The sequence below is a fragment of the Sturnira hondurensis genome, unplaced genomic scaffold, assembly GCF_014824575.4.
Source record: "Sturnira hondurensis isolate 20B ecotype Veracruz unplaced genomic scaffold, ASM1482457v3 Scaffold0020601, whole genome shotgun sequence".
In the NCBI taxonomy this organism is placed as follows: Eukaryota; Metazoa; Chordata; class Mammalia; order Chiroptera; family Phyllostomidae; genus Sturnira; species Sturnira hondurensis.
This window is the reverse complement of record NW_028093232.1, coordinates 2,971,560-2,988,045: the sequence shown is the minus strand read 5'-3', so window position 1 is coordinate 2,988,045 and position 16,486 is coordinate 2,971,560. Positions and strand designations below refer to the sequence as shown.

The following is a 16,486-nucleotide window of genomic DNA, read 5'->3' as shown; positions in this document are numbered from 1 at the left end:
CACCATCACTAACAGGTCGTTGCACTTCTCAGGTTACCCCTTGATCTATGTATACTTTCCTCAACCACCTTCTCCTGGTCCTCCCACTCCACCAACCCTATCATAGTTTCTCTCTCTCTCTCTCTCACACACACACACACACATACACACACACACACTGGAGCCCCTTATGATCATGGCCCCAAGGTACAGAACTGTCTTCCTGTCTTTTACCTGCTCCAGTCTGGAACCCTGTCCCCTGACCTACTGTAGATTCTACAAAGAGGACACACTATGAATCAAGACACACTTGGGTTCAAAACCCAGCTCTGCTCCAACTCCTGTGTCACCTTGGCTGCTGGCATAGCCTCTGAGCCTGGGGTCCCCTCATATGGCTCAGCACATAATTCACTGAGGAAAATAAGCTTTGTCAGTTTCCAGAATTAGGAGAAGGAAAAGAGTATAAAGACCCCTCCCTTTTTTTTGTTTTCCATACAATTTTATTTTCTCCCTTCAACCATAATTTTATCTTCTCCCTTCAACCATAATGATATGATATCCAAATTTTGTCTTAACTGGAGGGTCCATAAACACAGGCTTGTCCAGGCCACTTACAGGCAAAGCAAATGCTGCTTTGTGAAATGGTCCCACCACGGACACTCTGGTCACCCCACCCAGGTCGTCCCCTTGCCTAGCTTTATCCTCACTACATTGTGTGGCTACTTCATTGAATTTCGTTCCAGACTTTAACTTTTCCAAGGCTTCCATGATTTTTCCGTGCTTCTCACACAGAATGTGTCTGACCTTTACTGCATTGCCACCACTTCTGGGACCCTGAGACTTCTTGTCAGAACTGTCACTCCCAGATGCTGCCCCTTTGCCACCTTTTCCAGAACCGCTTTTTCCTTTAGGTGGCAACTGTGAAACTTGATATTCAAGACCCCTCCTGATACAGTAACTGTCAGTAGCAGAAATGTGTTCAGGAGAAAACGACGGTGTCTGAGCTCAAAGGTGAGGGAGGGAGACGGGAATGGGGTGGGCTCACTCAGTGAAGCTTCTCCCAGAGGCTGGGAGGGCTGAAAGAAAGGACTTTTAAAAAGTGGCCCTAATAGTTGTCACCTTCTCACTCCATGAAGATGGCCTGTCCCCAGCCCTGGTGTCGATTACGTGGCCCTCTGCCAGTCCTGGGCTGAGGCTCCCCGACAGCCTCGCAGGCAGAATCCAGGCCCAGACAAGGGCTCCAAAGGCAGAAATGACCAACTTGGAAAGAAATCAAGGATGGGTCCTTACCTTCACTATCAGGGAGAACTGCAAACCCCCATAACTGCTAGGGTCTCATTTTGGGTTGTATCAGGGTGATGCTCGGAGGCGGAGGGAGCTGCCCCCTAGGAGACTAAAGAAAGGACTAGAGACTGGAGCCCAGAACAGCTGTGCCTGAGGGCCTTCAGACTGAGCCTGAGGAAACCATTTCCTAAAATGGGGTGGACTGGCAAGTGGAACGAAGCTGGGAGTGGGACAGCCTCCTCGTGGCACTCCTGTGGCATTGACCCAGCTGAGCCTGGGTCCTGCTCACATCCCCAGAAATGACTGGACCCCCTTCTCAGGAAAAGTGGCCTGGGAGGACAGAGAGGCTGGTGGAGGTTCAGAGGGACTTTGAGGCTGGGTTACACTGGACCACTTTGCCAGTGCAGTTCGCCCTCCACTGTGGCCAGGCCCCTCAGCTGTAGCCCCGGTGAAGCCGGGCAGTAAAGCATCAGTGGTTTGTGTCCTTTGGAAAGGACAGTCTCAGATCGGAGACCCAACCTGTCCATTGCCCCCTGATCTTCTGGAGAGGACTCCTGGAGGTGGGCCCAAACTTCTTGAACACCTTTCCTCCAGTGCTGCCAAATGGCTCAATGATCATTGTTTTGGGGGAAGGGAAATGAAAGAAATTCAGATGCTCCAGGCTAAGTGTGAAGCAATGGCTTCATTTTAATGAAGCCAGTGGACTTCACCTGTGGGCACTGAATACCAGAACACTGACCCGAAGCCTCTGCAGGGAAGGGTCTGGGTTCCGTCGTGTTTACATTTTCAGCACCTGGCAGTGCCTAGCACCTTACAGAGATACTAGGAGGTAGACGACACTGCAATATCCTGCTTCATTCTGCCTTTTCTCCTGCATTTCTTACATCATCTGACAGTATGAGATTCCCCAAACCTCCATTTCCCTCCTGTTTATAGTGAGGGAGGAGAGTCAAGATGACTCCAACTCCAACTCCCAAGGAGTCTAAGAAACCACATGTTGTCATCAAAATGGTAAAACCTTAGGAAGTCAGGGCCTTAGGAAGCACTGGAGAATTCAAGGAGAATTTCTGTCCGGCACACATTAGGTGCTCAACAAAAGTTAGTCAAAACTGAGTAAGTCTGGAATCAGCGAGGGACTGTCAACACATCTGCAGAGACCATGAGGTGGGTGCTGGGGATCAGAAGGTGGGGGAATCTGAGGGAGGAACAGTAGGGAAAGGAAACTGAAGGATGGAAGAAGAGCTGAGGCATACTGGGAGGCCGTCAGTTTCCCTGGGAGAATGGTACCTAGGGCCCTTCTGGTCTCTATCAGACTCTCCAAGCTTTCTCATCCTTCGACTAACATTGCACATCCCCTACACACACAAACACATGCACACACACATTCTTGGTAAGTCACAGAGAGGAAACAGATGTCCTTCATCTTATGGAAGGATGAGGGCTAGCAAGCAAAGGCAATTTACCATCACTTTCTCAAGCCCTTTCCACATTATCTCATGCTTCTCTCAGCCTCTGTGAAGAGGACTTTCTCCTTCACTCAAGAAATTTCCCAGAGGACTTCTGGCCAAGATGGAGGTGTAGGTAGACACACTGTGCCTCCTCACACAACCAAAAGAAAAACAACAACAAAATTAAAAACAAAAAACAACCAGAACTGCCAGAAAGTCGAACTGTATGGAAGTCTGACAACCAAAGAGTTTCAAGAAAAAACATTCATTCAGACCAGTAGGAGGAGCAGTGGCGGGAAACCGGGCAGACAAGACTTGCTGCAAGGCGGCAGCCAGAGGACCTAGGTGTCAAGGTGGTCGCTGGTAGACAGGGCAGTCCCACATTTCTGTGCAGATAAACCAAGAAGAACAACTGGGGAGCAAGACAGACCACGCAACCCAGGGTTCCAGTGAGGGGAAATAAAGCCTCAAAACCTCTGACTAAAAAAACCCTTAGTACACAGCCCTGGCTGGTGTAGCTCAGTGGACTGAGTGTGGGCTGTGAACCAAAGGGTCGGCAGTTCAATTCCTGGTCAGGGCACATGCCTGGGTTGCAGGCCAGATCTCCAGTGGGGGCCATGTGAAAGGCAACCACATGCTGATGTTTCTCTCCCTCTCTTCCTCCCTTCCTTCCCCTCTCTCTAAAAATAAATAATAAATAAATAAAATCTAAAAAAAACCTTAGTACACAAAACCATCCACCTGGGAATCAGCATCAGAAGGCCCAATTTGATTGTGGGTAGCGAGGGAAGTGACTGAAAACCAGCAGAGAGCATAGCAAGCAGCACTGTTCCCTCTTGGATCCCTCCCCCACATACAGCATCACAACACAGCAATGTACCTTGCCCCGCCCTGGTGAACACCTAAGGCTCCACCTCTTACTTCATAACAGGTGTGCCCAGACAAAAAAATAAATGGCCCAAACAAAAGAACAGATCAAAGCTCCAGAAAAAATACAACTAAGGGACAAAGAGATAGCCAACCTATCAGATGCACAGTTCAAAATACTGGTGATCAGGATGCTCACAGGACTGGTTGTGTATTGTCAAAAAAATAGAGGAAAAAGTGAAGGCTATGAAAAGTGAAATAAAGGAAAATGTACAGGGCACCAACAATGAAGGGAAGGAAATAGGGACTCAAATCAATGGTTTGGACCAGAAGGAAGAAAGAAACATTCAACAAGAATGTTGAATGCAGAAACAAGAATACAAAAAAATTAGGAGAGGCTTAGGAACCTCTGGGACAACTTTAAATGTTCCAACATCTGAATCACAGTGGTGCCAGGAGGAGAAGAGGAAGACCAAGAAACTGAAAACTTATTTGAACAAATAATAAAGGAGAACTTCCCCAATCTGGCAAAGGAAATAGACTTTCAGGAAATCCAGGAAGCTCAGAGAGTCCCAAAGAAGTTGGACCCAAGGAGGAACACACCAAGGCACATCACAATTACATTACCCAAGATTAAAAATAAGGAGAGAATCCTAGAAGCAGCAAGAGAAAAGGAGATAGTTACTTACGAAGGAGTTCCCATCAGACTGTCAGCTGATTTTTCTCAAAAGAGACCTTACAGGCAAGAAGGGGCTGGAAAGAAGTATTCCAAGTCATGAAAGGCAAGGACCTACATCCAAGATTGTTCTATCCAGCAAAGCTTTCATTTAGAATGGAAGGGCAGATAAAGTGCTTCTCAGATAAGGTCAAGTTCAAGGAGTTCATCATCACCAAGCTTTTATTAGATGAAATGTTAAAGGGGCTTATCTGTGAAAAAGAAGATAAAAAATATGAACAGTAAAATGACAACAAATTCACAGCTATTAACAAACGAACCTTTAAAAAAAAGCAACGAAGCAAACAACTAGAACAGAAACAGAATCACAGAAATGGAGACCCCATAGAGGGTTATCAGCAGGGGGGTGGGACAAGGAGATGGGGGGGAAGGTACAGAGAATAAGTAGCATAAATTATAGGTAAAAAATTATAGACAGGGGAGGTTAAGAATAGTGTGGGAAATGTAGAAGCCAAAGCATTTATATGTATGACCATGGACATGAACTAAAGGGGGGGAATATAGGTGAGAGGGGGTGTGCAGGATGGAGGGGAATAAAGGCAGGGGGAATGGGACAATTGTAATAGCATCATCAATAAAACATATGTTTTTAAAAGAAATTTCCCAGAATCCCCAGGGCTGAGGCACCTCCCCAGAGGTGTATGCCTTGATCCACTTTTTTTTTTATCCTAGCCCCTGTCTATGAGAAGCTCTTCTAGGGCAGTCATTGTTAACCTTTTGTACACCATGGACTCCTTTGAAAATCTAAGGGAAGTTCCAAGCCCCATAAAAATGACTTGGAATTTTGTACATGAGGTCTGTTCAGAAAAAGTCCAACCATTGTTAACCTAATAAGAACAGCTTGTATGACATCGATGCCTGGCAGGCAAGGAGAGTGGACTGGAATGCACATGTGTGAACAATGATGACATCACTGTGCTAGTTGTCGGTGGGGGCAGTAGATGCTGTTGAGTCAGCATGTGTGCTGCGTGGCCATTGCATTCAAAATGAGCGAGTGGAGCAACGCATCTGCTTCCCATTTTGCATTAAGCTTGAACATTTTCTGTGGAAACTCTTCAGATGATTCAGAAGGCCGCGACAATGGGCAACTGGTGATGGGCAGCTTTGTCACAACAATGTGCCTGCTTATACATGCATCTCATGCAGAGATTTTTAGCAAAACATCAAATCATCTGGGTAACTAAGCCCCGCTGTAGTCTAGATTTGGTGCCTTGCAACCTCCGGCTTTTCCCAAAACCGAAGTCACCTTTGAAAGGGAAGAGATTTCAGACTGTCGATGAGATTCAGGAAAATCCAATGGGGCAGCTGATGGTGACTGGGAGAACTGTGTGAGGTCCCAAGGTACCTACTTGGAAGGGGACTGAGGCATCATTGTCCTGTGCACAGTGTTTCTTATATCTTGTATCTTCTTCAAAAAATGTCTCTAGTTCTCATAGTACTCGGCTGGATACTTTCCGGACAGACCCTTGTATACTTTTCAGGGAGTTCACAGACCACCTAGAGCCATTATATGCCACAAACCCAAGTCAAGTGCCACAGCAATAAGGGTTTACTGAACTACCAGCTGTGTAGCTCAGGCAAGATGTCTAACCTGAGAGCTGCAGCTCCTTGCCTACCCCAGAGCCCGCCCCGCTAAATTACCATGAGGATTAAATGAGGCCACACGTGAAAAGCAATTGTGCCTGGCAGATGGTGAGCATTCAATAAATGTTAGTTGTCATTTCATCTCTTCTGTGGTAATTCATAGTGGCATTTGGGAATATTTGTCATCTTCTATGTAAGAAATGCCGCGCCAGACAACTAAATAAAAGAGGAAGCTAGTGTCTATTGGTTTTAGAGAAAAAGGCTGGTGGTGGTGGTGGGTCTCGGGAGTCCACCATCTGAAGAGCGTTTCCACAAGAAGGGTCTCTTCTTTCTCATCTTCAAGAAGAAGAAAAGGGCCTTACTGAATGCCACACACTTTCTATATTGATGTTTTCATCTGATGTATCCTGTACATCATTATCCCCACTTTCTATATAAAGAGGCTGAGATTCAGAAAGGTAAAGTAACTTGCCTGAAGTCACACAGCTACTAAGTGGTAGAACAAAGGTGCCAGAGCCAAGTCCAGTCCCCAAACTGGTGTTACCTCCACTGCATTTGGGTGACACATGAGTCAACAGGAAACTGCTGAGCCAAGCCAAGGACAGGGTCAGTGGGACACATCCATCTTTGGGAAACCCTTTATCTTTGCTGCTGGGCAGACACTGCTGCTTGTCTGGCAGGAGGAAGCCACGGTCAGAGGGCAAAGCAGCGTCAGGGGCCAGACTTGGCTTCTGCACTCAGTGACCTTCTAGAAGCTCAGGCTGTGGATGGGAGTGCAACTATTGCCAAACGCCTCAGACTTGAGCTGTTCCCAGTCCACTTGCCCTTGCCACACAAAGTAGGGTCCTGGATCACAAATGCCACAAAGCGTGTGTGGAGGACAGCAGGCCCCTTCCTCGAGGGTCCAGGCACAAACCCTTGGCCCCTAACCGACCCTGGGAAGTTGCTTGTCTTTATCTGTGACTTCCAATAACTCCTCCCTGGTATCTTCCTTCCTTTCTGATTGTTGATCACAATGTCTTGTCTACATTTGTTGAAAAACAAAAGGGGGAGGATGGGAGGAGGAAGAACAAAGAGTTTTTGTTCCGGTAATTGTTTCACCGTTGCAGCTCCTGTTGCTTGCAAAGCTGTTTGCCCCCATCCTTCTGCCTGAGCTCCTGCCCCTCCCTCTTTCCCTTCCTTCCAATCTCTCTCTTTCCAGCTGCCTCCCTCCTCCCTCCAAAGATAAACACTCATATGAAAACTGCAGAGCTATCACTTACTGCTTCCTGAGGACGATTTCCCACTGAGCTTCTGGCTGCACACACACTGGGCAATGTGAGGGGCGGGGGCTGGGGAGCAGGTGGAAGTGGGACTTTGGGTGGGCTGGGGGGCGGGGGAGGGGGGTGATGTTGCCATATGGGAGAGAAGAGGTCCTGGGGTGGAAGATTCAGAGACACGGGAGACATGAGCCACTAAAATGCAGTCTTGAGAGGGATGGAAATGGTCATGGGTCTGAGTGGAGAGAACAGAGTCCAGAACTAGGAGGGCTCAGTCTAGTGGAGTCTCTACCTGTGTGGGTCAAAAGCATGGAGGAGGAAACAAACAGAAAAATCTCATAAGGCTCCTCACTGAAAAAAAGGTATCCATAGGCTAGCAATTGAGACCCCAAAGAGAGGGAGAGAGAATAGAACTGTCTGGAAAATCAAAGCAAACCACATTTTGTATCACCAGAGCTCATCATGACAGATTTCTCAAACTCCACCTCCAGTTCCTGGGTAATAGGAGCATCTTTTCCCCGAATGAGGTGGATTTGATGGGCTCCCTGATGGCGTCGGGATGGAGGATGGCCATCAAAAAAGAGCAAACCTTGATTAGAAGCTTGGGACTTTCAGCTCCATTCCCCATCCTACAGGGAAAGAGTGGGCCGAACATTAACTTAATAATCAAGCATGCCCATGGGATGAAGCCTCTGTAAAAACACCTGAACTCGGAGGTTCAGAGATCCTCTGGGTCAGGAGCACATCCGTATGCCCCGAGTGTGGTGCACCCCAGCTCCGTGGGGACAGGAGCTGCACGACCCTCCCGACCTCACGCTGGGTGTCTGCCGCTTTGTCTGACTGTGCAGCTGGGTCCTTCGTAGTAAATCACTACATGTGAGTGGATGTCTCCCTGAGCTTTGGGGACCATTCCAGCAAATTACTGAAACTGGAGGGGACTCTGCGAGAACCCCTGACTTTGTAGCCACGCTGGACAGAAGTGTGTGTACCCGGAGGACCAATTGCTTGCGACTGGCAGCCAAAGTGAGGACAGTCCTGTGGGACTGACACTAACTTCTTGGTGTCAGAATCGAATTAAATGATCAGATACCCAGTTGGTGTCTGGGGAGTGGGAAAACTGGTGGCTGTCGCGGACCGGGACCCTGCACACTCAGTGTCAGAAGTTTTGAGAGCAGAGAAGCAGCTTTTGTAAAGGAGGCTTTAAGAAAACTGCAAGATTGAAAACGCCCCCTCCCACGGGGACGGCTGGTGGCGGCCGCTCAACAGTGCGAGTGCGCTCAGTGCTGCCGAGCTGCCTTTTTAAAGCAGCTGGAACGGCAAATCTGATGTTTAATAAAAGTAGTACAAAATGAATTAGCGCACCGGAAACATCCCCTCCCTGAACAGATAAACAAAAGGTGCCCTATCTTCGCATTGGCCTGGGAGCCGGGTGGGAACGCAACACGACACAAGCTACGTGCGGGGAGGCTCAAAGATATTACGCCGAGTGACAAAACCAGACACAAAGGCCATTTATGATTCCATTTTATTAAATATCCCTGATAGGTAAATTCACAGAGACAGAAAGCAGGACGGGTACCGCCAGGGACTAGGCGAACAGGGAGTGATTGCATAATGGGTACGGGGTTTCTTTGGGGGACATGAAAAACGTTTGGAACCAGATTGAGATGGTGGCTGTGCAACAATGTGAGTGTACTAGATGCCGCTGAGTTGTACACTTTAAAATGATTGACACTGTTGTGGGAATTTTACCTCGACGAGATGTACCTGTACCCAATCTCCTCCAGCCAACACGTCCCTGCTCTACATTCTACGCCACACGGCCCCAGCACCAGGTGGGTCTGCGCAGTGTGGCTTGTGAGGTGGCTTGGGAGACAGGCAACCTCTCTGGGCCTTACGGAGGACGAGGAAGCTCATCCTTTCTCCCCCCAGGGGCACCTCGAGGACCAAATGATGAACTGAGGTGAAAGCACCCTGAGAAGCAGGAAGCTCTGCTGACACAAGATGTTCTCCCCAAACCCAACCCACACCAGGGGTTATCCTATGGGCTGGAGGGAGGGGGAAGCTGAGTGACTTTCAGTCTCCCTCCCCTCCCCCTCTCCCATGCACACACTTCACTGGAAGTGTGAAGCCGAGGGGGAAAGAATGCTGTTCCCGCTCCATCTAGATGCAGTCTCCCTGAAGCTCAACGCTGCCCCTTCCCCACCCCCCGCATCCAGTCCCTCCTCTCTCTCCAGATTCTCAACTCAGACCTCCAAACGAAGCCTGGGAGAAATGGCCGGGGGAAGGGCCAGAGTGATTAAGAGTCTGACTGATTTTCCCATGTTTTTAGCCCTCCCACCTCTTTCGAGTTCTGTTAGTAGAAATGAATGCAGACATGGAAGAGTGGGGTTCCAAGCTAATTTAGAGAGTGGGAAACACAGACATATGTAAAGCGTTAAATACGGCCCTGTCCTGCACTAAGCACTTCACCGGTGGGCTCATTTAATCCTCACACTCCCCACCACCCCGCCCCCCACCCAGTAGTAGATCCTACTGTCCCACTTTGCAGGAGAAAGAGCCCAGACCATAAGAGGCAAATTCCCACATCTAGTGAGGGAGGAGCCTGGATTTTAATGCTTGCTGCCTGGCTCCTCCCTGACCCCCATACACTGGTCTTTTGCTGGACTTTCCCTCTAACTGGATTGGGGGAAGGCAGGAAAAATCCCAGTCCTCTCCCACAGAGCCTCAGCCAGTGACCTGCTTCCCGGATGAGGAGGGCGGCCCTGAAGCCCAAAGCAAAGCCAGCCCCAAGGCTACAGTCCCTCCAGCCTCCTCGCAGCTCCCCACCAGCCCAGACCCCCTGGCCTTCGGGATTGGAGGTGCCCCCTAGGGAAACTCAGGTGAGTGTCACTCCCTCTCAGGGAAGAAGGAATGGGGCTCAGAAGCAATTGCTTTTCCTACATGATGCTCAGATGTTCCCAGGGATGAATTAGAGGGGTGTGCGTGTGCTGCACACATTTGTGTGTGTGCCCCACATTCACAGCCCAAATTGCAAAATGGAGCAAGAACCTCCTAAGAAAGGCCGGTGTGAAAGGGACAAGGTGCGAAGCGCCAGTAGGGAAATGCAGGCTTGAGCAGGCCCACCTGAGGCTGGAGACGGGTGGGACGGGCCGGCTGGGAGGAGGTCTGGCTGGGCACAAGCACTTCTGGTCTCTCCCACCCGTGAGGCCCCTTAACAAAGTGTCTCTGCTCTTGGGTCAAAGCTGACAAGTGACTTGTGTACTATATGCTCACAGTCTGAATGTGTATCTTCCCTTCCTTGCCTCTTCGTACCTAGAATCTTTTCCCAAAGCCTCCTGGTCCCAGTGACTTGCTACCTGGGGGACACAAAGCTGTCACCCAAGTCTCCTTTCTCTTCCAACCCTCTTCTCCCCACCAGGCATTTGCTGGTCCTAGTCACGGCCAGCATGGAGTCCGGCCCCTCCTCGGGGGTCACTGCAGAGCCTGACTATGGCATTGGAGAGATCCACAACTGGACTGAGCTGCTCTACTTCTTCAACCACACTATCTTGGAGTGCCACATTGAGCTCAGCGAGAGCACCAAGCGAGTGGTCCTCTTCATCCTCTACTTGGCCATCTTCGTGGTCGGGCTGGTGGAGAACCTCCTGGTGATCTGCGTCAACTGGCGCTACTCCGGCCGGGCAGGGCTGCTGAGCCTCTACGTCCTCAACATGGCCATAGCGGACCTGGGCGTCATCCTCTCTCTGCCCGTGTGGATGCTGGAGGTCACGCTGGACTACACCTGGCTCTGGGGCAGCTTCTCCTGCCGCTTTGCCCACTACTTCTACTTTGCCAACATGTACAGCAGCATCTTCTTCCTGGTGTGCCTCAGCATTGACCGCTACGTCACCCTTACCAATGCCTCTCCCTCCTGGCAGCGCCAGCAGCACCGAGTGCGGCGGGTGGTGTGTGCAGGCATCTGGGTGCTCTCAGCCATCATTCCACTCCCCGAGGTGGCCCACATCCAGCTTGTGGAGAGCTCTGAGCCCATATGCCTCTTCATGGCACCTTTTGAGACCTTCAGCACATGGGCCCTGGTGGTGACTCTGTCCACCACCATCCTGGGCTTCCTGCTGCCTTTTGCTCTCATCGCAGTCTTCAATGTGCTGACGGCCTGCCGGCTCAGGAGGGCAGCCCGGCCTGAGGGCCGGCGCCACTGTCTGCTGATGTGTGCCTACATCACTGTCTTTGCCATCTGTTGGCTTCCCTACCACGCGACCCTGCTGCTGGTCACACTGGACGGGATCCACATCTCCCTCCACTGCTACCTGGCTCACCTGCTCTACTTCTTTTATGACGTCATCGACTGCTTCTCCATGCTCCACTGCGTCATCAACCCCATCCTTTACAACTTTCTCAGTCCGAGCTTCAGGGGCCGGCTGCTGAGCGCCGTGGTCCATTACCTTCCCAAGGTCCAGAGTGGGGCAGGCAGACGCGCTTCCTCCTCCTCCTCCTCCACACAGCACTCCATCGTTATCACCAAGGAGGGCACACAGCCCACCGAAGCCGGCCCCCACCACCATCCTAGCCTGGACTGCCAGGCACCGAGTACTTCGCCCATCTCCACCCCTCAGTCTCTTACAGCCAGCTGAGGTGGAGCTCAGTCTCCTCCCTCTGTGAAGTGGAAAGCTGGAATCGTAGGTGAGAGATTTGGGGGGAGCAGGGGAAAGGGTCAAAGCATCACGCAGGGTCAGTTTTGACTTTATCTTATATCTTCAGGTGGGGAGGGGGAGGTGGAGAAGGAGAGGATGGGGGAGATAAAGAACAGGTCCTTGGTGTCGTACTGTTTGTCTCAGTCTTGGTGTCTAAGGCAGCCACACGGGGGGAAGGGGTGAAATAAAGTAATAGCGACAGCCACAACTCCAGATCTCTGAAAAATCGGCTCTTGCGGCTGGGACTGGGGAAACAGCCGAGGCGAAAGGGACGCGCCGCAGAAACGGCGCTCACTGCAGAAATCGCCCTGGCCCGGAAAGAGTGAGCTCCACGGGGACCTCACAAAACTTCCTTTTGTGTTTGTGCACTTGTTGATCTGCCAGCACAGCAGGCAGGCTGTGGGGACAAAAGGCCAGAGGCCAAGGAACCAGGAGGTCCCAGCAGGATGCAGCGCATCCTCGGTGCCGGATAAATGGAGGGGGTGGGGAGGCAGGGGCGGGGCAAAGCCAAGATCTGAGCAGGCACCAGCAGCTGGGTGGTCAGGGCGGTTCTCCACCCACTTCCACCATCCAGGAAACTCTCCATTTCCTTGCGAATACTCTCCCGATCACCTGTCCAGCTCCCCTCCCTCAGAGCAGAGAAACCGCCCCAGTCACTGCTGCTCACAGCCTGTCTCCCCACAGCTTTGGGTGGAGGACATTTCGGATTTAGGTGAGATGCTACCAGAAGTCCACCCCATCCCTCCCGTTCTCTCCAGATGTTCACAGCACAATAGTGGGGGATGCCCATTCTGGGAGCAGACCGTGGGACAGCCAGCAGCAGGCACTGACAGATGTTCTGTCCCTCAGCCTGTGTTCCCTGGGGGAGTGGGGATCTCCCACCTCTGTCTCCGGGCAGGGCTCTGGTGCTCCTCCATCAGTTCTCACCCCCACACTTCTCTCTGGCCTAGGCTTTTCCACAGTTTATCTGTCCAGCAACTTACTTCTATAAACACTTGTCCTAGAGACAGGAGAAGTCCTCTTGTTGACAAGTGGGTCTCCTGGAAAGGCTCATTTATCAGTTTGGGAAACTAGGACCATGACCATGAAGAACTCTGACTGAAGGAAAAGCCTAAGAACAGGTTCAAGTCCTTGACTGCGGAGACTGAAGGGCTTGCTGACCGAACCCCTGAGAGCCTCTGTCCTGCTCGGTGCTCTGTATCTGGAATGTTTAACTTGGAATAACTCATCGACCTGAGTGCTGTCTCCTCTGCTCTCAGAAATCTGAAACTGTTCACCAGCTGCATTAAACACACGCTCCAATGGGGTACGCTCCCATCTGTCAGAAGCTCAGGGGAACTCTTTATCCACAGCCCCCCTGTACACTGGGCACAGCCTCAAAGGGTCGTAAGCTACAAACAGCTGCTCGGTGGCATAGAGCTGAAGGCTTTTCAACTAGGATAGTCCAAGCTGGGGTTGCAGTTAGGACTCACCAATGGAGAAAACACATTACACTTTCTTCCCCTATGCCAATGTGAAAGCCAAGCCAATATCTGATGCCCATATTGTCACCTCCCGACCTGTGCTCCCAGGTTCCCTAAAGGAAACTCAATTTTATATCCCTGTCACTTCCCAGGTTACCTCGGAGTCCACTTCCCCAAGATTGTGCTCTTCTCATGGATTTCACTGGGGCAACCAGTTCCGACCCTGTTCACACACTTCCTTAGGGCCTCTGGAGGGCAGCCCACAGCCAGGCTGCCCGGCTCAGCCTTTCCTGAGCAGGGATGGGGCCCAGGCCCAGGCAGTGTACTCTGAGACCAAACGGACTGCATCTTACCTTGACTTTAGGAGGCTTGTCTCCTCTGTGGAGGCACATTTGTTCTCAGCCTCAGGAAAAGATGCCAAACCTCTGCCTCTGTTTGACCCGCCCCTCCCCACCCCAACATGCCACATTGCAGTGAGTTTCACAACACTGGCAAGACAATCCGTGGCCAAATTTCAAGGCCAACTAAACATTAGTAGAATTCCACTTTGTTCTCTCTACCGACAGAAGACCCTCTCAGACATGTCCTCCTCAAAAAGGTAGAATCATTTACTTGATTTCCCACCAAAAACAGGACATAGAGTTCACCCTGGGGAACTCCAGCTACAGGAAAGTGTGCTTGCCATCTAAAGGTCCCCGCGGAGCTGAGCACCGCTACCACATGGGCCACGACCCAGACGCTCTGAACTCGGGGGCTCGCGTGACCACAGTGAAAGGAAAAGAACTCCCGTTTCCAATTTCCTTTTTTTATTCTAAATAAAAACCACACTTTGTGCTGACAATGGAATATAAAAGAATCAGATGTACAACGATTTTAGACATCTACTATTTGGGGAAAAAGGTTTACAAAATATACAAAACTTTACAGCAATAGATAGTAAACACTTAAATATTAGGAGGTCAGTACTTATTAATTTAATGGAAGGAGTCAGACAGCGACGGCTCTTCTCCATTCTGTGAGAGACTTTAGCTAGTGGAGTCGGAGGGGCGGGTGGATTGGAGAGGGGAGGGGTGTCAAAGAAACACTGAAACCCAAACAGCTTCATTTCCATCCTGATGTCAAGTTTACAATGAGCAACCACACTGACATGAACGCTGTGTGCCCCACTTCCTGACTTGGTCAGTGCAGGGTTTGGGAAAGAGGACGTGCAGCGACTCCCAGACGGACACGGACTTGTCCACACAGCCCACTCCCGCGCCAGTAACATCAGTGTCCACCTACGAAGGGACTGAAATTCACTTCCACAGCTGCGCAGCCTGGGAAAAGAGGGCACGGCAGGAGGCCAGAGGGGAAGAAAAATAATCAGTAGCAAAACCCAACTGGGGAGGAGGTATTTAGGCCCAAAGGCTTGTCCCAGAGACAACGGGTGGTGACAGGTCAGAAGAGGCAAAGATGAACTGTTACCCAATTTCTGGTTCTTTGGGGTCACCTGGGCCAGAGCCCCATCCCCACCTCCTTTCTTCCCAACTGACCTTGAACTACAGACTCCATGGAGTCTGAAAATTCAGTACCAAATATGAGGGTACAGCAGGGCTTCCCAGCAAGTGCTGTGGCACCAGTGAGCCATTCAGGGACACAGAGGAGCCAGGACAGGACTCCCACTGGGCACAAACAGCCTCTGCTCTTTGTCCCGGTGTTGCCACGAGAGTGCCACCCTCTACCCTTAGGAAGCAGGTTGAGAACAGCCTCATGCTTGGTTTGTTCTATAACTGCCATCTGGAAATGCTTAGTAATCTTTAAACAAAGGGCTCTGCCAATTATGTAGCCAGCCAGAGTACAGAACAAGAGAAAGGAGGAAAAGGAAGAAGAAAAGACATTCAAGGGTCAAACTGGATCTTGGAATGGTACAGCAGGAGACAGCGCTGAACTGGGTTCTGGGGCGGAGGGTGCAGCAACATCAAAAGAATAGACATTGACAAAATAAAAAACTCGAAATAAAATCAATACCTTCCACTAGGTATCCTGGAGTGCCCTTTGCCACAATGCAGTGTTTCAAGTAAAACAGTTCAGAACAGGGTGACCCAGAGGCAGAGGCAGCAAACATGATCCCAAAGAGAGGGAAGTTTGGGTATGAACATGGGACACATGGAGGAGCAGGGTCTGGTCAATGAGCCTCGTGGGCCGCTGACCCTGCTCCACGTCTGACTGCGGCCGGCCGGACCACCGATCAGCCTCTTGGCCTGAGGAGGATTGGGGGTGCAGTTTCTCTGTTTAGTGTTTCAGGGCAAAGTTTCAAGGATTTGCTTTTTGGTTTACTGGCAAAAAGGGAATACTTCACAGTTTCAGGTTAAATATACAGACTACCCAGCATCCATGATGCCTTCTGTTAAGGAAAAGGGTTTCTCCAGCACCTTAATCCTGGTAGGTTCCAGTACTACCTCTCTCAAATCTGGTCATTTAAAAAATCAGTCCTGACCTGACTGGTGCAGCTCAGTGGATTGAGTGGAGGCTGTGAACCAAAGGGTCGCTAGTTCGATTCCCAGTCAGGGCACATGCCTGGGTTGCAGGCCAGGTCCCCGTACAGGACACTCAAGAGGTAACAGTGATGTTTCTCTCCCTCTTTCTCCTTCTCTTCCCCTGTCTAAAAATGAATAAATAAAATCTTTTTAAAAAATACTTTAAAGAAGCCAGCCAGGGATGAAAAGTCTCAGCGCTGCTTTCCTGACAAGTATGTCCAAGGAAGATTTAACCAGCTGGGTTTAGATGGTGAAGGTGCCACTCATACAAGTCCCTTCATGTAACGACCACCCCACCAGAGAGCCATGCCCTCAGAGGCTTTATAAGCTTAGGGCTGGGGAGAGAGGCAGTGGGTCCACCAAAGACAGAGCTTCGGTTTGCCTGTATATCTTAATGCAACTTTCCGCGTTTAGGAGCAATGAAAAAATGTGCAAAAAGGTCCTTCACATGACTGGATCCCCTCAGCCCAGGCCCCAGTCTCCCCTGTCACAGGATGGAAGGAGGATGGAAGGCCTAGGAATTCCACAGGCCCCGACGACTTCCCGGAGTGTACATCCACTGCCTGAAAGATTCTCTGGGTTTATTCTGGAAGAGCCTATCTAGAGAGAGAGAAGAGAATTTGCTTATGTAAAGGTGTGACACATTCTCTCCCAGT

At 50.4% G+C, this 16,486-nt stretch overlaps 3 protein-coding genes across 5 annotated transcripts in view; 1 reads left to right on the top strand and 2 right to left on the bottom strand.

Moving 5' to 3' along the window:
- RDH16 (retinol dehydrogenase 16) overlaps positions 1-16,486 on the bottom strand; it is a 29,496-nt gene that overhangs the window by 7,649 nt on the left and 5,361 nt on the right. The window contains exon 1 of one of the 3 annotated variants that reach the window (XM_037030277.1): positions 13,472-13,732. The exons of 1 other annotated variant lie outside the window; for it this stretch is intronic. Coding sequence is in view for 1 of the 2 variants with exons in the window: in XM_037030275.1 (XP_036886170.1) it covers positions 13,668-13,706 (39 nt within the window). In the remaining variant the exon portion in view is untranslated. Of the gene's footprint in view, positions 1-13,471; positions 13,733-16,486 lie in introns of those variants that run through there. One more of the 3 variants, XM_037030275.1, reaches the window with a different exon arrangement.
- LOC118975929 (peptidyl-prolyl cis-trans isomerase NIMA-interacting 4-like) lies at positions 504-1,882 on the bottom strand. The gene is made up of 2 exons (XM_037030175.1): positions 1,783-1,882; positions 504-983 (listed from the first exon to the last, which is right to left on the bottom strand). The coding sequence occupies exons 1-2, from the start codon at positions 1,880-1,882 to the stop codon at positions 505-507; spliced, it is 579 nt and encodes a 192-aa protein (XP_036886070.1). The 3' UTR covers position 504.
- On the top strand, positions 9,864-15,981 carry ACKR5 (atypical chemokine receptor 5). The gene is made up of 2 exons (XM_037030272.1): positions 9,864-10,039; positions 10,579-15,981. The coding sequence occupies exon 2, from the start codon at positions 10,607-10,609 to the stop codon at positions 11,789-11,791; it is 1,185 nt and encodes a 394-aa protein (XP_036886167.1). The 5' UTR covers positions 9,864-10,039; positions 10,579-10,606; the 3' UTR covers positions 11,792-15,981.

What these genes read in the sequence shown, in the direction of transcription:
- LOC118975929 (XM_037030175.1), bottom strand. Translation starts at nt 1,882, where the DNA reads ATGATCATTGAGCCATTTGGCAGCACTGGAGGAAAGGTGTTCAAGAAG. An exon ending in GATCAGGGGGCAATGGACAG is followed by an intron (nt 984 to 1,782) that starts GTTGGGTCTCCG and finishes CTCACCTTTGAG; the next exon opens with CTCAGACACCGTCGTTTTCT.
- ACKR5 (XM_037030272.1), top strand. Translation starts at nt 10,607, where the DNA reads ATGGAGTCCGGCCCCTCCTCGGGGGTCACTGCAGAGCCTGACTATGGC.